Source organism: Oreochromis aureus, linkage group 14 (assembly GCF_013358895.1).
Source record: "Oreochromis aureus strain Israel breed Guangdong linkage group 14, ZZ_aureus, whole genome shotgun sequence".
In the NCBI taxonomy this organism is placed as follows: domain Eukaryota; kingdom Metazoa; phylum Chordata; class Actinopteri; order Cichliformes; family Cichlidae; genus Oreochromis; species Oreochromis aureus.
The window spans coordinates 22,516,371-22,539,606 of NC_052955.1; the positions used below are offsets into that span (position 1 = coordinate 22,516,371).

The 23,236-nt window shown below is 40.2% G+C and overlaps 1 protein-coding gene across 2 annotated transcripts in view; it reads right to left on the reverse strand.

Annotated features, from left to right (window-relative positions):
* Window positions 1-23,236, reverse strand: part of LOC116322979 (F-BAR and double SH3 domains protein 2) — a 71,305-nt gene that overhangs the window by 10,611 nt on the left and 37,458 nt on the right. Inside the window, exons 9-15 of one of the 2 annotated variants that reach the window (XM_039598088.1) lie at window positions 20,186-20,308; window positions 18,582-18,677; window positions 17,398-17,472; window positions 10,929-11,045; window positions 10,662-10,766; window positions 3,648-3,737; window positions 3,367-3,429 (exon numbers count right to left, since the gene is read on the reverse strand). In XM_039598088.1, coding sequence (XP_039454022.1) covers window positions 3,367-3,429; window positions 3,648-3,737; window positions 10,662-10,766; window positions 10,929-11,045; window positions 17,398-17,472; window positions 18,582-18,677; window positions 20,186-20,308 — 669 coding nt within the window. The remainder of the gene's footprint in view (window positions 1-3,366; window positions 3,430-3,647; window positions 3,738-10,661; window positions 10,767-10,928; window positions 11,046-17,397; window positions 17,473-18,581; window positions 18,678-20,185; window positions 20,309-23,236) is intronic. The other variant, XM_031743230.2, reaches the window with a different exon arrangement.

Below are 23,236 nucleotides of genomic sequence, written 5' to 3' on the forward strand. Positions count from 1 at the left end.
TTGCAGTATTTCATTCAGATTAATAAACCTGAGTGGGATGAAGAAACGGCCGAGGAGCGAGCCTGCTCCCTTCTCTCATTGTGTTTCTGTCACCTCCTGTGCAGATTATTACTCGCACTACATCAATCCTTTGTTCTTTCTTTGTTATCGGTCACTTCTGACTTCTCCACAATCAGCACACTGCTGTTTGCAATCCAACCTAAATTTTTCCTTCCCTTCTCTTACTGTCTCTTTTTCTTGCACCCTGTTAATAACAATGTCCCAGCTTTCTTTGTTGCTGTCAGTCTCCCCAGGCTCTCCAAATAAAATCTATGTCAGATGAACTGCTGTCATATGCCTGAATACTCAATGTGCCTCCTGGTCTGTTCTTTTAATGACATCTAAACCATACTGAGTTTTCAGCAAGCGCCTACAACAGACAAATCTTGTAAATAGGGCAAGAGAAGTTTTAAATCCAGTGAAAAGAAGATAAATATTGTTCAAAATTTTAACCCTCCTGACTATTTTTAGTATAAAATATTTTGAGACATACACTCACTGGACACTATTAGGCACATCTTGCTTGTGGGTTTGAACCTTTTGCCTTCATAACTGCTTTAATTCTTCATTGCATAGATTCAACAAGGTGATTCCAGCACCTTGTTGAATTAATCAGAGATTTGGGTCCATATTGACATGATAGCATCACACAGTTGACACAGGTTTGTCTGTGGCATATCTGTGGCATTTAAATGGTGCTCAGTTGGTACTAAAGGGATCAGGTGACAAGAAAATATCTCCCACACCATCACCAGCAGCCAGCAAGGATTCATGCTTTTATGCTGTGTACACCAAATTCTGACCAAATACTATCCGAATGCTGCAGCAGAAATGCGGTCTTCTGCTGCTACAGCCAATCTGCTTTAAAGCACGATGCATGTTTAGAGATGCTCTTCTGCATACCTTGACTGTAATGACTGATCATCTGAGTTTGTGTTCATTTTCACCCACAGAACTGACCCCCACTAGACATTTTCTATTTTTAGACTTTCTGTAAACAGAAAGTCAAAGTCCCAGTAGATCAGCAGCTTCTGAAATGCTTACACCACATTCACTTAAATCAGCCTCCTTCCTCATTCTGATGAGCAGGCCGTCTTAACCATATCTACATGCAGAAATCAGTTGATGCGATTTGATTGGCTCATTACAAATTGGATTTGAGCTGCAGGTTCGTGCACCGTGATCAAATCTTGAGGAGACTCAGGGTGTGGGTGACCATTTTGTCTGAGCAAACATGCCACACCTTATATCTCTTGCAGTATACAGTCACATTACAGCAACTTATTGGCTTTTTTCACCCCCACCTTTCTCACCTCCAATGCCTCCACTCTGACACGACATTCTCCTCATCTCTGCTCTTCTCCTTCACCTCATACCCCTCCTCTCCTTCTTCTTCTTCTTTTTTTTTTTTTTTACAGCCAATTAACTTTTCTCATTCTTCAGTACTTGTCTCTCTGCTGCTGCTCCTTTCACCCTTTAACTGCACAAATGCCTCTTTCATTCTTTTTCCATTTAGCTCGTCTCTCTCTCCATTTTCTCTCTTTCTTAAGTTCAGTGTCTCTCTCTCTCTTTTTCTCTCTAGTGTTAGCTGCAAGCTGCAATATCACATGAGCAGAATGTCAAGTGCTTCCAATAAGGCAGACTGGCTATGTTTAGTCTTGTTGACAGACAGACAGACAGACAGACACACGTCTCCTCACAAAGCCCCATGTGGGATCACTCTACTAGTGATTGGCACACTTGCCTCCCTGTAAAGCTAATGCAGAGAAGACAACTCACAAATGCACGAACATAATTACGCACAAATATCCCTACACAAAAGAACACAGCACGTAAGGCTGAGTTATAGACTGTGCATAATTTTGGTGTTTATATATGGCACTTTGATACTTCATAACAAAATACCTCCGTGATAAAAGCTGTATTTCTAAAGTGTCTAACATTTTTAGGGTGGAGTTCTGCACAGAGCATGAAAAACTTGGGACCCATTGGCACATTCATACAGTATGCGCACACATTCACAAACATGATGAGGTGATACACAAAAGACGTCATATCTGTCTACTTTGTCATTAAAGCTAAGAGCTGTGAAATAAAGTTAAGTGAGAACTACATCAGTATTCCACTGAGGAAGTGGGGCGTTTTAAGAGTCTTTAACTGGTGTGATAGATGATTAGGCAGCAGGGCCAAGGTCAATTATTTATCAATTTACATCTTTCAGAAAGTAATTTGTCAGGAGTACTACTCTGGTTGGGAGATTTTCACGGATAATGAAACCATAAAGAATGAGCAGTCATGAGCCCGTGTGTTAAAAGTTTAACATTTCATTTTTGAATGTGCTGAACTGAGTGCCGTGTTTGTGTAGATCTAGAAGAATTTACTGAGAGACAGAAGAAGTGGCACGCCTAAAAAAAACTATCTACAGCAGATGAACAGTATCTGAAAGTCGTGTCCTTATGAAATAGGAAAAAATCAAAGTCCTGAGAGATGCAGCTGACCCTTTAGCTGATCCAGTCAGAAATGCTCTCAGTACAAGGGGTGGATGTCAAGAAGCACTTCTTAATGAAAGGAAACTGGAATAAAAGACTGAGGTACGTCAAATTACACGAGAACTCGACTGAAAATCAGTGGCAACTGGTCTGATGGAGTAATGAATCCAAATTTCAAATTTCAGGTCCAAATTGTTGTTCATATGTTGATGGAGATCAAAAGAAAGGTTCAACAGTGAGTGTCTACAGCCATCTGTAAAACATGGTGAAGGCTCTGTCATGGTTTGCATTTCAGCAAGTGGTGAACATAGAACAGACAGTGATCCACCATGTATACCACCTGGAAACTGTCTGATTGTCAGTGGCTTCATACTTCAGTGTGATAAGGATCTCAAACACACTGCTAATACAGTGAGATACATACATGAAAAGTAAAAAACACACAATGCAACACTATCAGTTGTGGACTGATCTCCCCAGAAACCAGACCTCTAGTTAGCGCTAGACTTAATCAGCTCCTACATATGATCACATCCAGTTTAAAAAGCCTAAGACTCCAACAGCCAAAGCACTAAACATCCAGTAGGTGGGCACATTCATCTTTGTTATATAGTTTGTTATTTACCCTGTAGGTGTAGGAATTGCATTTTCTAGCCAAGTGAGAACAGATATTGCAGGCTGGTAGTAACATTAGGACCCATGTTTAGTTTAAAAATACTTTTAAATATATACATTTTAAATATTTTGTCCTAATTTTGTCCAGTCGTAGACAAGTTTAATTGTTCTGGCTTGGCAAAAAATAGCTGCAATGCAGGTGTAGTGAGGGGCTGTGTCTCACCGACAGTGAGGGGTCGTGGGAAGTGTAGCTGGCCCAACGTTCATTCTCCAGCTCCTCCATCACCTACAGCATGCACGGAGAGAGTCAGGGGTTTATACACATATTGCAAACAGGCAGACACATACACACAAAATATATAAACAAAAAAGAAAATGTGCACAAAGATATGAGTGCAAACACAACCATACGCATATCAAATAAATCTTCACACAGGTCAGGGACATGCACACGAGCACACAGCATACCTGCATGCTTTCCCATCACTCACTGACAATACACACCTGGTTCATGGCGCTCTTTAGCCAGGTATCCACGGCAACCCCAACTTGGCGTAGAAGGTCCAGCCGAGCTTCAGCTTTCAACTTTATTGTCTTTGGAGAGCAAAGAGGTTAGGATTGTTAAAAAAGCACATGTACCGAGGCTGCAAAGTCCCATATCAATCTTTAAAAGAAAAGAGAATATAAAACACTATAGTAATGACTGGTTATTAGAAAACATTTCCATATGCGCCAACTACCTACATAAACAATGGGTTTGCTCTTAAGGGATTACTGAAATGCAGGGACCTAAAGAGAAAGATGGAAATTAAAATGAAGCTGTATGTTAGAGGAAACATAAGGAGCTCTTTCTACTCGTGTCACATCTCTCATTTTGACATCTTGACAGCTGCACAAGTTCTGTTCAACGCAAACTGAATTTACACCCCAAAATGTGTAAAAACTGGGTTACACAGTCTCCTAAGCAACAAATCATCAAAACTTGCTGCACTCTAATGAGACAAGATGATGATGCTACATCCACCAGTAGGGGAACCCCTGAGATTTACATTGAAGCTCTCTCGCATCAGCTCGCTCTCATCTCTAATCCTGTTTCCTTTTCCTTCTGTCGCTCATTGTTTTCATCAATTTCCCCTTTCATTACCTGCTTCTTTCCTTTCTCACCAGTGCTGACAGAGCAGGCTGATAGCTGATAGCTCCATCCCACAGAGGCACGGAGTAAGACAGAAAGACACGCTGTCAAGACAGACTCCCACACTTTGATCAATAAAGGCCTGAGCCACTTCATGGGCCTCAGTTTTTCCCTTCCGTTAGCAGCACCTAACAAACACCAGGCTTGGCTGTTGCTACTGAACCATAAACATACCAGACTAAAACGGGGGGGAAAGTTACATATAATGGCCATTCCACTGCTAGCAATTGTTCCTTAAGGAAAGCTGCAGCACTAAATCATTAATGTAAGTCAATATGAAGCACAGCCAATGGTGTGAGTGCAAATCACTTGTGAATAGACTGCACACAGTCAGGCAGACAGAGCATCTATAATCAATACAAGCAAAACTGAAAGAAATAGAAAAACAGATGGAGGATAGATAGATAGAAAACTCGCAGGGAAAACCAGGACATCAGTAGCTTAGCAAATCATCCGGATCACCATCCATCACAATAAAAAGCTCATAAAAGTCCATAAAATGACAAATGTCACCTTGACCTTGAGCACAATTTGGGTGGAGACTCAGCTGATCATTGTGTGCAAGTTCCACTAAAGTCTGATCAATACGTGAGGAGAAGCAGCGATTTTTGTGAATTGTGGATGAACAGACAGACACCTCGCCGTGACATGAGCTCATTAGTACTCTGGCCAGCAGAACTAAACATCAGCAGTCCAGCTGTAAATCAATTATTGATTTATGATTGAATTATTCAGAATTCTAGGTTCACCTCTTGTACAAAGACCTCTAAGTCAAACTGTGTTATACAAAAGGTGCTACAAACAAGCATCTAAACACATAACAGCAGCTATGCTGATAAAAGCAATAACATGTGGTATGTGAACTCCATATGATAGATAAACTGCAAAGAAGAGTTATTTAAATGTCACCATAAAAGGGCACGTTGAGACCACAGCAGGCAATTACTCCCTATATGTACTGTACACTTTCACAGTGCGTTCTGTCTGCTTATATTTCATATGAGTGATATGAGTGAGAACTATAGGAGCTGCGTTCCCTCCTAAATATTCTACTGTGTCTCATGAACACAGACTCATGGGTGTGTCTATGTCCTATTTTCCAATTGTGCTCACATGTCAATACACATAAAGTGTGTAGAAAAATATGAGTACATCCTCCCAGTCAACTTTCCAACTCTTGCTTGGTTGTAGTGAAATATTTTTGAGAGCGCAGCCTACTCCCTGCTCTGATGCCGTGTGTCAATGAGGCCAGATTGTCTAGTGGAGCCAGTTTGAGAACAGCCTCCAACAGCTCCGTATGGAAACAGCCCCTTGCCTCAGCTGTTCTCACTCCTACGTCCTCTGAGAGCTTCTTATAAATAGGAAAGCAGCAAAAATGCCCATAATCGTTTATTTTACATAAAAGAATTTTAGATTTCGGTTTAAACTTATACTTCAAAACAGAAAAGAGCTGATAGCTTTAAAATGTAGGATTTTCCATTAAGAGAAATTGGAGAAACCTTAATCTGATTAGCTTCAGTCCGAATGACCTGCACACAGTATGTATCTCCTACAGCATATGCAATACAACTGCCATGTGCCTCTCTCTGACAAATTAATGAGATCAGAAGTGTTCCCTTCATCCCAGTGCTGTGTTTTCTCCTGATATCTGATCTTGGGAACATGTTGTTTTATTAATTAGCTTCAGTAGCGCATTACGGGCTAGCCTGGGGCTGAGTGTCATTAATATAAGAATATATAACACATTTAATTGTATATTATGACCATCTTCACTTGTCTTTTTATCATAGCAAGAATCACTCATATCACTTAGTTATGCTGTTAAGTCTTGTTATGGTAATAACTGTCGAGCATTTTCAGAGAAAGACACAAACAGCCTCATCTGCAGAGCACAGAATACATAACTCTTCCCTTTCTGTCAGTATTTATTGATTCCACTAAAGAAAAATTAGATTTCTGTATAGACTGAAGGGTGCAGACTATAACTAAACACTGAAAAATAAATACAGAGCTATAAAAAATGTGATGCGTTTCATTTTGTATAGTTTTTTGTGACCATCATAGAAACAAACAAACAAAAAAACTCTGCCTTGCTTTTTCCCATCATGTCCACACCACTAAAATGCATAATCATGTCAATATAAACCTCCCAGCCTCCCTTGGCTTTTTAACATCCATCCATCCATTCACTTCCGCTTATCCTTTCCAGGGTCGCGGAGCCTATCCCAGCTGTCATAGTGCGAAAGGCGGGGTACACCCTGGACAGGTCGCCAGTCTGTCGCAGGGCCAACACACAGGGACAGACAACCATTCACGCTCACATTCACTCACACATTCACACCTAGTGACAATTTGGATTATCCAATTAACCTATCCCCTCAAACTGCATGTCTTTGGACGGTTGGAGGAAGCCGGAGTACCCGGAGGGAACCCACGCAAACACGGGGAGAACATGCAAACTCCACACAGAAAGACCCCGGCCTGATGGTGGAATTGAACTCAGGACCTTCTTGCTGTGCGGCAACAGTGCTTTTTGCTTTTTAACATATTTATTAAAAGATTTGGCTAAAACCGTGGGTCAACAAATTAAATATATGGTTTTTGCTTAATGTTTATGATAAAAAATGATCATAGAAAACTGTAAGACAACAAAAAAACAGGAAACTTGCTGAAATTTTCAGCCTTTACATTAAAATTAGAAGCAGCTATAATGTTTTATCTCAAATTCACAACTTGTATTTTCGACACAGTTTCACCTGCAGTTTTATATTCAATAAACATTTCAACAGTTGTTGTTTTAACTCTAAACACTGGCTTTCAACCACAGTTTTAACTACAGTAAGTAATAACAGTCTTGATTACTGACTGATTGTAATCTCGCATGCTTAAGCAGGCATGTCAGATAGTCTGCTTGTTATGATATGACGTAGAGACTGCTTAGCCAGCAAAACACAAATTCCTCAGAAATGCAGCACTTAAATATTTAAAGGAACAACTGATCATCAGAGAAAAACAGAAGTTACAAAGCTAATGACATTTAGACGGTAAGACTTGTCAACACTGATGGGTTTTTTTCTTGTTTTGTGCTTCTTTGGGTGTGAGGACGTTTTGTGTGTTTTATTTTTAATGTGATATTTTGCGATCTTCTGCATGTAACCCTGCCAAGGGACTGCAGATGTAAATTAGCTTTAAGCTAACTCAGGTACAATGCTTCATGCTCCCTTTTTAAATAAAATTAAATAAATATTAAAAACTATTCCTGGATGGCTGCCAATGGCAGTGAACAGTGAGGATGTGATTCCTCGCGCTGTGCACAGGTGGAGTTCTTATAAAAACAGTCACATGCATGCTGCGTAGGCTACCTGCATGTCATGCATCTGATCTCTAAGAACCATCTCGCACTGTGACATTACAAGTGGCCAGAATGACTGCCAATAATTCATCCAGAAATTCACAGAACCACAGTTACCTTTGCAATGTCCGTACTGTTTCATTCCAATTGGCAGTAAACAGTGCGGATGACTTATCACAGCAGTCTCACAATGATCACCTTACTGTTAACTACTGTCAGCCAACGGCACTACCGCTGAAGATAGCCGAGGCCACATTAAGCCATTAGATCCTCGCAAATGTGCAAGATGGTGCCCACGATGCCCCTGCATAGATTTCACCTAGTGGAACACCTCATGTGGCCACACCCCTGGTACACGGATAACTAACATCTGAAGGGACAGGTGCACCTGTTACTTCGTACACCGGTTTTACTGTGTCAACAACTCAGTGGGAAAATCCCTGCTTGGACAGAGCTTTTCCTGTGTTTTTCCTATTATATTCAATTCAATTCAATTTTATTTATATAGCGCCAAATCACAACAACAGTCGCCTCAAGGCGCTTTAAACGCTATTATATAAGGCTATTATAGCAAATAAAGGTCTGCTCTGAGTGTCTAAAGTTCTGTGTTTCCCTAATCTATAGACACAAAAAATGCACTGCATCCTGCACACTGATCGAAGGGGGGAGGGTCGCATGCCTGAAGTTCTATGGCTTCACTAGCATGGCTGGATGACAGGATCTTAGGTAGAAGCAGCATTACTCCAGAGCCATCTGATTTCCAACGTAAAGTACAGGCTTGAAATAAAGTACATGGAGCTTGCAAACTGTTGTAGCTGCTAAAAGAAAAGCAGTACCTGCAGCGAAACAGCAGCCTGTAACCCTGAGAAGTTGTTTTTAAAACACATGTATCCTGTGAATTAACTGTTCAGTAGTCCAGCTGCTGTTGCAAAGGTCTGCCTAGTGTTTGTTGTGTTGGCTGTAGAGGGGGGATAAGGGGTTGTCTTATTGTTGCCTCTCGAACACACCTGTTGTCACTTACCTGCACCGGTTTTATGCTTCCTATCCTGACACACTGATATGAAGTCTGAAGTCTAACCACCTTCCTGTTATACTGTGATGACCAAGTGTTCCTTTAATATTTTTGGGTAGTGTAACGAATGTATAGGCCCGGCTTGGCTTTGTGATTGATATTGCTACTGGAAGAGGCTTGATGGGAGGAAGATGGAGCTAATTCACAGATAATACAGATAATGCTCCCATCAATAATACAAAAAATACAGATAATGTTCCCATCAAACCTACATAATGTCTTTTGTCCTGCTTTCACTCCCTTTATAAATCTGTGATAAGAGGTCTGTGATAAAGCCATTAGTAACAAAGAGCTCATAAAATATTCATCATCTTAGTCAAGGTAATGCTGGCCTAGAAGAGAAATTAAAGGGAAGCACGAGAGAAAGACAGAGGATTAAGTACGGAAAAAAAGGTGACGTGGTCACATGTTTGCACTTTGCTATGAAAAGATTCTCTAATTATTTTGAGGGAAGTGAGATCACAAGCTACTGATAGTTGCTAAATTATTCGAATGCATGACGACAAAGCAAATGTTTTTTAACTTGACAGCAGAGGGTGCCAAATATGCAAAAGCCTGATAACAAAGGTAGCCAAAGAAGAAGTTAGATAGAGAATGAGCCAAATGCAATGAAGCTGAAAAGCAGAATGAATAGAAATATAGACTTCTGGGAGCGAACAGAGAGGATTACACTGAGAAGGATAACGCACGGTGCAGTGATCTCATTCAGTGTTGACAGGTTCAATCTGTGGGAATCGATGTGCAATCAATAAGTATCTGGCTAGGGTGTGTAGAGGGAACAGAGTGGGAGGATGGAAACAGAAAGAGGCACATGTGGGTTGAAAGCCTGAGGAGAAAGTGGTCTAAGAAACAATAAAAATATGTGATGATCTGATCTTATATCAACATTTTCATTATAATATAATAAAATAATCTAAAACATTACAGCTCAAATGTTTTAAACCTACAATGCCGTCATACCTGCATGCAGTAATGTAACTGTAAGCTATGACATACATCGAGGAGTTAATGAGTTTTTTCGGATTTGTGTAGGTGAATAACATAAATGATCTGTCACATCTTATGCTGGCAAAAGTGTGACGATAACTCATGGGCCATGCTTGTTAAAATATACCCCGCTACATCAAATAGGCTGTGCAAAGTGAGAGCATACTGCCAATTTCACTCTTCATTCAATTCAAAATACATCAGCCCAAAGAGTGGGCAGCACTTCAACTCGTTTACAACGATATGCAACATTAAGTGCTTCTATGTAAATGTGTACCACAGATTTCATGGTGTTTAAGAACAACAAACATTAGCCATTCATTAGAGACCTATTTAAACAATGAAAAATAAGCTTCCCGTACACAACAGTAATAACACAGAAAATAACATCTGTTTATTTTTTATATCAATATCGCATCACTGATTTTTTCCTTCTCTTTTTTCTTACTTCTATAAAAATAAATCTCATGTTGCTATCCAAGGCAGACTCTCTTGGAAACGCTTTTTTCCTGTTCGTTCCTTTATGTGTCAGCATTAGTGCACATACTGCAAAATGTTCCGTGACAGGCCGCTCCATAATAAGTACTCAAATAAAGGCACGCTGTAGTTCCAAAGTTTGTGTTCTGAACATTTGTTAGAAAAGGATCATCTATTCATCTGTTCTCTGTATCCTTGTAGCTCCACACGGTGCCCAAGTTTTGACAGGATAGAACAACTGACACGCTGCATTCACCCACATTTTGGTGTTTTCACTTCACCTGACCTTGCGTGCCTTTAGACTACGAGATGAAAATAAAGCACTGGGAAAGAGAGTTACATGAAGATGGGAACAAAGTGCAAACGCCATACACACAGGGTTATATTTAAACACAGACCCTGAGACAGCAGTAAACGTTGACGATCTGAGTCACACACCTCGGCTTTGCGCATGTTTTCTTTGGTGTCTTCGATCTTCATCTCCAGATCTAATCTTCCCTGCTCTGTGGGAGGCAAGCCGTGGCTCTCACACTCCTCCAGAGACTGACAACAACACACACAAACACAGAGCGTGATTAGAACAGGAATGTGTGTGCGCTTTAAAATTAACCTGATTCAAATTCACATGTTGCATTTCTAAAACGGGTACGTGCAACAAATGTTTGTGAGTGTGTCTGTATGTGTGTGTGTGTGTGTCCCTCTTACTCGCTTGTAGTGAATGATATTCTTGTGCTCTCTGGCCACCCTGGTTGCCCATTTCCTGGCCTCCTTGTTCAGACTGTGCTCCTCTGTCGTCCCCGACTCCGACTCCAGCTGACGACTCTAATATCCCACACACAGCCGCACAGAGACACGCCACAGCAGCAGGCAAACACACAAAAATACAGTGTCAAAAACAACAGCTCAAGGTGTGCAATACGCAGAGGCTGTTAATTAAGCTAAAGAAAGCAACACTGTTTCCATAGCAAGTAATTAATACAGTGTGTGTTGCTGCTCTATTGTTACCCTTATGAAACAAAAAGCCTCTATTAAAACCACATGTGAAACACCATGTGTGTGTTTTCTGTGTACTACAGAGTGAGAGAAGAGGAGGTGCGTAGCAACAGCACTTTTTGCATGTGACTTTATTTTGTTGTTTTTTTTTTAATATACTATAGAAAACATGCGGGGTCAGCCAAGGAATCTGCATGGCCTTCCAATTAAACACATGACATCAATTATAACCACGCAGCCAAAGTGAATCCTGAGCTCACGCACTTAACAAAGAGCTTTTCTTATTTCACATGAAAGATTTCTATTTTTTTCTCTCTTTCTGTTCTTTGTCACTGCTTTGAAGTGGGCGGGGATTCGCTGGGAAAAGGTCATGTTGCATACTTCTGCCCATCATGCATCATTTAGCAGTATGTGAATGAAAATCTGGTGACAGCTGGGAGGTTCTTTGGCCACTCTCTATCAAATTCTGATAATAACACACCCACAATATCCAAATTAACTATGTTGGATGATATAAAAAACATCATTAAATTTGATTCAATCTTCTCTAAACAATTATGCTGATTTCATAGAAAAATATTTGCATTTTTAAAGCCAAATTTTTCAGTGGAATCATAATTATTTGCTATTGCTGTCCAAAAAACATGACTCAGTAATCACATTATACAGCTGTCTCTCATGGTCCAAAGAAACCCTGAAAAAAAGATGAACTGTTTTTGCTTACTTGTTTACAAATATGACTCAGATTTGATCTTTTCATTTCTATCTATTATAAAAATGCGTCATAGAGGGGGCTGAAAAACAAAAAGGATACTTTCTAGTAATTTAACAATGACCCACTCCAGCTTCCCTCGTGATAACTCGGATCGAAATCAATGCAAAATATCTTGCAAAGACTTCCATGTACAGACATTCGTCGTCAGTGCTGTGTTCCCACAGACCTGAGAGGCTTGAGTTCCCATAATCTGATAATAAAAGTCTGTTAGCCTCAGCTAAAGTACACAATATTCTAATTACACCTTTTCATGCACATCATCTCTATTAATTATGTGCTGATTCTGTAACAACAGGGCATAAATCTGGCTAAGCATAGGTGTGAAACCAAGTGTATTACATGGGAGATTTACAGCTTAATTACATTCAGGCACAGGAGAATTGCAGCAAGTTAAGGGAGAGGACAGGAAACTCGATTAGAACAGTGGCTCTAATATGACATGTCATGAACCTGCATCTCGATACTTTCCTTAAATTAGAATTTCAGGTAGTCTGCCAGCATCTACAGTTATGTGAAGTAGAAAGGACACCCTTTAAGGTTTTATGTATCAGGACATAGTAAAAAAAAAATCATCTGATCCTTATCAGGTCTTAAATACAACCTCAGATGAAATACAAAACATCTCGAAAGACGAAACATTATTTATTTAACAAAAACTAAACCGAAAATGCAGAAACAGTGTGGAAAACCTAAGTACACCCCTGCTGCTTCCACAGGAGTAACGAGGGTAACTAACAGCCAGGAGCTCCTAATTAAATGCAAATTATTATCCGATCATCAGCAAATGTGAGCACATCTATAAGAGCAGAAGTTTTGTCACTCTGCTGGTGTGTGTAACACGATGCCAAGGAGGAAAACATCAGCAATGATCCTCAAGAAGCAATTTTTGCTCCCCATCTCTCTGAGAACGTGTATATGGTCACTTTTTAACAATTTCAATTCCATTATTCTACAGAGAAAATGATTATTCACAATTGGAAAGATTCAAGATATTTCAATCAGCTAGAATGTCGTAGCAAATTTACACTGAGGTCGGGCCGTGCAATGCTCAAAGTAACTGCAAAAAATTAATAATAAGAGCTACATCTCAGATACTACAGGCCTCAGTTAGCATGTTAAATGTTAAAGTTCATGACAGTACAATAATAAAACTGAACAAATATAACTCTGGAAGGGTTGCCAGGAAAAAGTCTCTTCTCTCTAAAAACAACATGTTAGCACAGCTTGGGTTTGCAAAGCTGCATCTGAACAACCCACAAGACTTCTGGGACAAAGACCAAAGTGGTGATGTTTGGCCATAATGCACACCAAGCATGAAACCAAACACAGCATAACAGCACAAACCTCACACCCACTGTCCACCACGGTGGTGAAGGAGTGAAGATTTGGGCTTGTGTTGTAGCCACAGGACCTGGGCACCTTGCAGGCACTTAGTCGATAATGAATTCCTCTGTATACCAAAGTGCTCTAGAGTCAAATCTGAGCCCATCTAGTAGCTTACTACATTTGGCTGAAATAGGGCCATGAAACAGGACAATGATGAAAGAGATATGTGCATAAGCAAATACCTGCAAACCTCAAAGTTCCTCCACAGTGACAGGAGAGACTGATAAATGTCATACAGAAAATGACTACTTCAAGTTATTGCTGAAAAAGGTGGATCTACAAGCTGCTGAATCAGGGGGAGTACTCATCTGAGGTATTGTATTTAAATAATTTTAGAACCCGGTAAGGATCAGATTATTTATTATGATGTCATAATACATAAAATCTTTGAAATAAAAAAAGATCCACTCCTTTTCACATGACTGTTCATACTGCACATAAAATGTGAATTCTAGTGCTTGTGTGAGTCATGTGACTTTCTGCATCAGTTTTGTGTCTTCCTGATGCACACTGATTATCTCCTTACACCCAAATAGATCAATCAACCTGCACTCTTAATGTCTTTATGGACAGGTGAAATATTATTTTATTAAATCATTTCATAAATTGGAAAAGAACAACATTAGCAACGACTGGAGGTGTCATAATAGGCAAAACTATAAACAACTGACCTGATATATAACAGAAAAAGGTGTCATCATCAAAATCTAAACCTTTTTCAGACTTAAAGAGGTAGGCAAATCATTTAGATACAGTCTTCTTGCAGGTCATTCACTCATTCTGAACACATTTCTTGTCATAGACACATATTATTATAAGAAAAAAATGTCAGAAAAGGTCTAGGACTTGTTATGATTTAATGCATTTGCACAAGTTATTCTCTGAATAAGGCTCTCGTTCGACAGTTTTTAGAAACATATCGCTGTCTTAACTAATAAAATTCATCATGCTGAACAGCCCATGTATCACAAATTAGCCAAGGCAGCAGTATTTCTATGTGAAGTGTTTTAATGGAGTTTTAAAGCAGTGGGTGCCTAACCCTCCAGTGTGTCTGCACAACTTGCATTAGAGCAGCAGCGGTGCATTCAGACTGCAGCAAATACCTGCCTATGATTATGCTTTTTTATGCGTGTTAAAAGTGAAAGAATAAAATGAGTTCTCCTAAAATAGCACAGAGAAAATGTGTGTGTACAACTACAGAGTTGCTTGTAAACCACAATATGATGTCTACATTCTCAACATGTAAATTTAATGCAGTGTTAGCTTTAGCATTATTTCATATTTTATGTTTTATGGGCTTATCTTACACATGCAGACGCATGCAGAAATATGGACACACAAACAACAAAAAGAAAAACAAAGCAATTACGGAGGTGCTCATTCAGTCTCCAGTGATTACATCTTGAACCCATAACAAATTTGTAAAGGAAAATTACACTAAACTATGACACATCAGCTTTCAGGATGTTGATGACAGTGTGGTGATATTTTAAAAGATGACATAAGGTTACAGCATCAGATGAGTCATGACAATGGTCATGAGAAGCCTAAGCCACGAAAGGTATTCAGCTATCGTGCAAGTGTGCCTTCATTGCTTGATTATGATGAAGCAACTAGAAAATGCAGGAAACATAAGTAACTTCCTTAAATAGACCTGTAATGGCTGAACCGCCCCAGTGTAGTCAGCTGTCGTTACGAGGTTTATGTCAGGTAGAATAGTTGTAACAATCAGATGAATTGTGGCCTTTTTAGATATTAAATAAGAAAAATTCATCAGCTGCTGCTCTATACCCTGGTTTGATTATTCTATTGGTGCACATAAGCAAAGTTGCATTGAGCAGATAAAATCTTAACAAGAAATTCAGAAACTCCCACATATTTGTCATGTTTATTTTTAGTTCTCACGCCAACTATGTGGATGATGTCATAATCTGCAGCCACTTGTGTGGTTATCCCAGAGTGTCTCACGGTCTTGTTACGGTGACAGATGGACATAAAAAATCTGGCAGTGAAAGTTCTTTAACCTCCGCTATATTTCAGTAAAAGGAGAAAATCTAACCTAAAAGAAAACAACACATACACTATTGTTTTATTGTCTGTGGTTAAAGTGCTGACTGCTGTAGGCCAAGATCAACAACCTCCTCCCTAAGCCACAAAGCTGAGAGCCATATAAAAACAGATCATTTATGAAGCACAATGATGTGTTAATGACTATTAACAAGACATGATTCTTTTCCAGTAATAACAAAAGAGCTCTGGGTTTTATCACTACATAGTGTGCTGTCAGATTTGAGCCCATCCTCAGCTGCTTTTCTCAGTTATTCCCAACACACAATAATATTTTGCTCACCCTCACCGCCATGCTGTATGAAAAGTCTTGGCGCGCCAACTGGTTAGAGCACAATTTCTGTTTAAAAAGAGGGATAGGCCCACACTGCTCTCCAAGATACTTGGAATATAAAGGTTATTCTAGCTGACTAACTGTCTGCCTGTCAATCAGAGTTAGATCACAGAAGAAGTCCCTGCCAAACAGAGCATGTCATACTTTGGCGTCTAGTTCAGCAAAGTTTAATTTAATGTGTGTTAACATTGATTTGTCATGTCACTGAGTCGAAAAAGTGTCAACTCACTGACACTACAGTTGTTTTTAAAGAAAATTATAATGTAAAGTATCATCAAAAGCATCATAATCACAGGCAAGGAGATCCATAGTGACAGCATTCGTCAATAGTGTGCATAACTATGAAAAATCAAGTATTTTTCTGTCTTTTTTCCCCTCACTATCACAGGTCATTCATTTGTTCTGTTTCCGAGCATGTGCTAGAAATCTAGCAAATAAATAGCAAACTTAAATTGAAAGATTGCTACCAGTGAGGGCAAAGTCTTTTTTGTGGGTTAAAAAGGTTTCTCTGTTGGGTGCCTATGAACACACACTCACCAGCCACTTTATTAGGTACACCTATTTAACTGTTTATTAACATAAATATCTAATTAACCAATCACATGGCAACATCTAAGTCATTTAGCCATGAAGACATAGTCAAAATGACCGGCTGAAGCTGATTTGAGCATAGCGTGGTTGTTGGTCCCTGACTGGCTCATCTGAGTGTTTCAGAAACTGCTGATCTGCTGGGATTTTCCCACACCACCATCTCTAAGGTTTACAGAGAATTGTCCAAAAAAGAGAAAATATCCAGTGAGCTGCGGTTCTCTGGGAGAAAATGCCTTTTTGATGCCAGAGGTCAGGGGAGAATGACTAGACTGCTTTAACCAGATAGGAAGGCAACAGTAACTCAAATAACCACTTTTTACAACCAACCTCAAAGCAGATGGGCTGTACCAGCAGAAGGCCATAACAGGTACCACTCCTGCTTGTTATAAACAGAAAACTGAGGCTCAGACTCACCAAAATTGGACAATAGAAGTCTGGACAAACTTGGCATGGATTTCTGCTGCAACAGTCAGATTGTAGAATTTGGTGTAAACAACATGACAGCATGGATCCATTCTGTCTTATATGAACTGTTAGTGTGGGCAATATTTTCTTGGCACACTCAGTACCAGCTGATCATTGTTTGAATTCCTCAGTCTAACTGTGTATTGTTGCTTCCAGCAGGATAACGCACCATGTCACAAAGCTCAAATAATCTCAAACTTGTTTCTTGAACAGAACTGGTGAGTTCTCTGTACTCAAATGGACTTCACAGTCACCAGATCCCAATCCAATTAAGCACTTGATGTGGTGAAACAGGAGATTCATTATCCAGTACTAGCAAGGTATAACTAATAAAGTAGCCTGTGAGTGTATGAGGTTTCAGATTTTTCCAGTGCCATGCTGAAACGTCAATCACAGCCTGAGGTGTTAAGAGTTAAACTGCATTAATACGCTTTGTTTCCTCATGGCCGACTAAAAGCTTCTTACAGTAAATGATGCAGTCAGTATAAACAGAATGTATGAATGAAGCAGATAAGCCATGGTCTGAGAAGTATGATAGGAATGCTGACAACAGTTAAGACTACCTGTGCCAGGGTCATTCTCATGGCACTGACGGGCGACGGCTCAATGTCCACCAACTGCTGCACCGAGCTCAGAGTCTGGCACACACACACACACACATAGACATCCGGGCATCCGCAGACCCACACACCCAAAGAGCAGCAGTGCAAGCACACAGACAGACAAACACAAGGAGCGATTAGTGGAAAAAAAGTTTAGGGAAAAATTGTTAGCAAAGCTAGAACAGGAACAGGAAGACACAAGGAAGGAAGAGAACATTGTTACAGAGAAAACTGTTAGAATACTTGAAGCAAGTCAAAAGATCAGAGGCAAGGAGAAACTGGCAGAACCCAGTGAGAGAAAGAGAAATGTAGAAAAAGGAGACAGCACAATATGACTCAGACACAGGAGAAAAGGATACTACTCTAAAAAGGTATTAGAAACAGTGTCCAGTGAGAGCAATTTCTTTTTTTAGCCAGAAAGACTTAACAAGTCCCCGGAGAGGAGAGGAGACAGCATAATTCCCACTGCTCCATTCCGATCACACAGACCCTGATCATTTGACAACAATTTTAAATATTTGTAGCATACAGTAACCAATTGAATTTAAATGATTAAATTAGCTTGTGTAAATGACAAAAAAAATTCCCTGGCTAGAAAGATACGCTCCCAATGGACACGCAACATCTGAACACAGAGCCGATTCATGCTTCTATCATGTTGTCAGCAGACATTAGTTAACTGGGCAACTCCATCTGAAACTGTTAACATAAAGAAATCCCCATAGTCTGGGAACAAAAGGCCCAAAGATATCTCAAGAGAAAAAAGGGCGAGCACAGCTTTGGCTCACGGATTTTTAACTTGGCAAGTCTCTCAGCCCCAGATGTTTTAATGTGACTCTCTAAATCATAAGAATTGCGGTAAATGAATTCTGTTTCATCACTCAACTTAAGGATTTAAGCAACATTTTATACACATAAGATATTAGAGAGGACAGAAAACACAGGATGAAAGAAAAGCCCACATGGCGGGCTGCTGTCTGTGTGTGGGAGTTTGTGCGTATGTGTGTATGTATGTGTGTGTGTGAGTCAGCAAGTGAAGTGGAGTGACAGTCCTGCTGTGAACAGGTTTATGTACAAACAATCCAAGTACTAGTGATACATGAGTATTAATCCAGGAGATCTGTGTCTAGCTTTTTGAGTCTCACCGTGTCACATTCACTGGGCTGGAACTGGAAGTCGTGCGCTTTGTGAAATACCGGATTCTCTTGCATGAACAACTGCTGGTTGTACTCCTGCATTATCTGAAAGAAAGAGAGAAGGAGATCTTTAATCCAGTACATTTTGCATGCAAGTTTGGTGCTGTGTAAACCCGACAATACTGGAGTCTGCCAAACTTCATGTGTGACGAGGCTTCTGCTCCCTTCAAGGATGCAAACGACATTTTTTTTTTTCCACTGCCACATCTCAAGCCCACAGTGGGTGAGTGTTTCATATTCATGCATACATTTGTGGGTTCATATTTTGACTTTAGAGGGATTCATTTTTCAGTCCAAGAGGAATATGGTTCAGAAGTTAAGTCGAGTTTCTGAAGACATAACATTCATACCAAAGCTAGTGTGACCCGAAGCCAGTGGGAAACTGTCCACACAGGAAGCAGCTAGAAGTGATGTGGTGACCAAAGAATCCTGAAATACAGTGACATTCTGTCAAAAACCAAAGTGCAAAATAACCCCAATAATGTGGCCGGGTCCGACTAAAAGTGAGAGCACAGGATACCGTTGACTGACGCAAGATAGGATAGTAAATACCAAGGACTAGCTTACCAAGGACACCACAACCTGCTGGCAACCAACCGTCAGCAACAAAGTGAAGGTGGGATGAGCGAAATACTTCCTGCGTGGATCCCCCTTAAGGCCTGGGGTTCACCAACAACATTTATCTGTGCTTGTTGGCTAGCTCGGAGAACAGCTAGCACGCATGTAGTGAGACAAACAGAATGATGCTGCCTTTCGTCTATCATTTTGTGAACTGAACCAGGTATCTGCTGCGAGAATGCAGAAAACATGAAGCTTCGCTGGCTATGCTTACTAAAAACATGCCGAATGGCTAAATTTGGTGCCACTGAAGCCATGCATGAATAGTGCATGAGTTACTGCTCTAAGCTGTTCATGTGGGCTCTGAAATAACAAGTGAGAGGTCCAGAAGCTATCATCCACAGGTGAGATAATCACAGTCGTGCTGAAACAGGTGACCAGGTGTAAGTGACAGTATATTGACAATATACAAGCCACTTTAATTTGCCTGTGAGTACATGCTGTGTTAATCAAAAACAGTCACTGTGTTGTGTCTTTCTTGCATAGATAAAGTAGAATAGAAACCTCATCAAGCCACACAAAAGGTACACACAGCTGCTCCCTTATTCACACAGGGTCACAACAGAAGGTAGCTCTATCTTTAATTTGACAGATTTTTACACCAGATTTCCTTCCTGACACAACCCCAAAGGGATTCGTGCCTACTTCTGCAACAGAACTGAAGATCTGCTTGTGAGGCGGCTGTGTAAACCACTAAACTATACAGACACAAAGAAATTAAATAAATAAAATAAAAATTATGCACACAGAAAGAAAAACTGCTGAATGTCAAAACACTTTCAGTGGGTTCCATAGAAATTTCCTACCACAGATTCAAAGAAAAAATAGAGCTTCATAATTACAGATGAAATGAAAAAGTTGCTCTGATCATTTCACAAATAAAACTGATAGCTTGGTTTCAGGGTCACAGCATATTTTTGTATTGTCTGACTCACCCTGGTGGATTTGTCCAAAAGGAACTGGTAAGTGTTGTGTGTAGCCTGGGAGGCCTCAAGCTCAGTGCGACAAAGTGCCACCAGGTAGTCTTTGACGTGCTCATAGATTCTGCCGTCCAAGGCCTAGAAGACAGACAGAGAAAGAGAGGAACCAGGGGTTATACTGAAGCATGGATGAATTCAATGTAATTCATTAATAATAAAGCAGAGAGGACAAGGGAATCAGGAGGAGACACCAAGAAATAGACAAAAAGAACAGAATGTGAATAAGCGTCGCTAGTTTGTTATAATCTCAAATTAAATCTTGTGTTTAGATATAGCCATAAATGTACTGTGATTTTGTTACATAATCTCCTAATGCACGTCTATGTTTAAAAAATCATATTTGAGGTCCATAGTCCACTGATTACACTATAACTGATTGATAGCTCCCTTGTTTTTGTGTTACTTTTGTTGCATTTGTTGGGTGGGACAATTTCCTCTGTTAATGATTTTTTCTGTTATTGCATAAACTACTGCTGTAGCAGGACTAAATCAACTGAAACTTCTTGTGTGGAAGGTCATTTCAAGCTTTATTTTATGTTAAATGTCACTAGAACACACCCAAAAACATGCAAAATACATACAGGAAATACAGTCAAATTGAACAGAAATAGAGTTCAGCATAGCAAAGCAAACTTCTGTTACAAACAAACACGCCTCACTCACATCCCCGCCTCCCATTGCGTACTGTATATTAGAACTTTAAATGCAGTATATGGCATGTTTCCATGGGCCATTAAAAAGGATTTTATGAATAACACTAAACTAAAAAAGGAAGAGGTGAAAAAGTGAAGAGAAAGATGGTGAGAAAAATATAAAGTGGTGAGAGGGAGGGAACGAAGTCACAGGAAGGCCCAAAACCACGCAGATGTTTTCATTTGACAGCTGTTAACATTAGCGTTTCTGATGCACGGATATAAAGACATTTTAATGAAGTATGCAGTCCAACTGAACAGCCTTTCTATGGGCAGCCGGGATACTGCTGCCAAGCTGTAGGCAACACTGCCAAACAGACAGAGAGCGGGGCTAACGGAGGGGAGGAGGAGAGGAAGAAGAGGGGAAGGGAGAGCATTTTGAAAAGGTATAAAAGGTATTAGTGGGTGAGAGCAAAAAAGAGAGACTAACTGAAAAAAATGTGTTTATGGGACACAAGTGTGTGTGTGTGTGTGTGTGTGTGTGTGTGTGTGTGTGTGTGTGTGTGTGTGTGTGTGTGTGTGTGTGTGTGTGTGTGTGTGAGTATGTGAGTGTGTTCTTTGGATGGTGTTCGCACAGCTGCAGAGGAAGGTGAAGGGGTTCAGATTCCAATTCAACAAAACACAGAGAAGGCAGACACACACACACAGACATCAGCGATCAAATGCTCAGAGACACACACATACACGCACTCCTCTGGCCAAAGTGCCAAAGTCTCAGAAACGTGCACACACTATTCTAACCAGCGGATCATTTAGGCCAAGTCTGCAGCCTCCAGCTAACACCTACGTCTGTCTCCGTCTTATACAGACAAACACATTAAAAAAAACCAACATAAAACCCACAACCCACAGCATTCACACACAACACAGCCTCAAAAACAATGGGATATTGACAAGGACATTATGTCATTAAGGGTGGGTTGCTGGCTGACTTCTCTCTAAATGTTCCCTCATCATTCTGGTCATTTCCTCCTCCCCCTTTCTTCTCTTCCTCCCCTCCTTTTTTCATCCATTTACGGTAGTGTTGAAATGAAGTGAGTCAGCTTCCAGAAAAAGCCCCGTCCGTCCCTATACCATGGCCAGTGGATGTGTGTTTATGTGTGTGTGTGTGTGTTTGGGTTGAATGACTGCATCAGTTGGAACAATAAGGGCAGCACAGGGGAGCAGACGGGGCAGCAGAGGTGCAAGTGTGAGGGTGTGTGGTTGTGTGTGTCAATGTCTAGCCGGCAACTTTAAAGACGGACATTAATAACAGCATATACTGCTGACAGCAGAGGGAGACGTTGAGCAGTCGGTTCTTCCTCTGCCCTTTCACTACAGCTGTCGCATTGACAAGGACGGCAGCGCTCACCTATAAGATTTAAGTTATTACCGCAGCCTCACTACAACTCTCAGTACAGTCAGTATTTATGAAGGGAAGATTTGATCTAAACAAGGCTATCAATTACAAGTCTCCTCACCTATCGTCCCCAGAGAAACCATTCTATTATCCTTCAGTCATCTATTTCACACTTAATCATCTTCTTTTCTCAGATGGCCTAGGAAGGAAGAAAGCCAATGGATTCTTACCACTATAACTCATTTAAACTCAAACATTTCATGGGATAGCTACAATATCTGTTGAACATTGAGATGAAAAGGCCCCAAAAGCATACAGCGTTCATGGAAAAGATTTCACGCCTTTCTTGAACTGCAGAGAGAAGTCATACATTCACGAGTGCTGTTATTTTCAGGTAAACGCCACAAATGAATCAGCACAGGAAGGAGAGAGAGGACAGACAGCTTGCTTCCTTCTAGCAATGTCCCTCATTCTCTGTGTGTTTTCAAGCGCATATTTGTGTATGTGCATATTTCCCTGCAGTCCTGTCCTTCTGTCACAAGAAGCTAAGGATCTATTATTCAGAATGGCCTCGTAGTATAGATGCTCATGCATGCCTAAGGCAGAGCATGCGAGAGTGAGAACAGAAGACGGAGAAAGAAGAAGGAAAATGGGAGAAGAAATAAACAAGGATTCAAAAGCAAAGAAACAGAAGAAAAAAACAAATAAACTTAATTTTTATTTAATACTATTGACATCCTGAGTACGTACCATTTAACTGATGGTCAGACAAATGAGAAAAACAACAGCAATAAAGCTGCAGATGTAAAACAGACCAACATGTGTGTCTATAACAGAACTACCACAATCAGTCACGCCTGAGGATTTTTCATGCTGAAGAATTAAGCAATTGTCAATCAGCCGTTTTCCAGATAGTACTGTACGGTGGGTCAAAATCTCATTATGCTTTTCTATGTTCATAATTCCACGAATTTT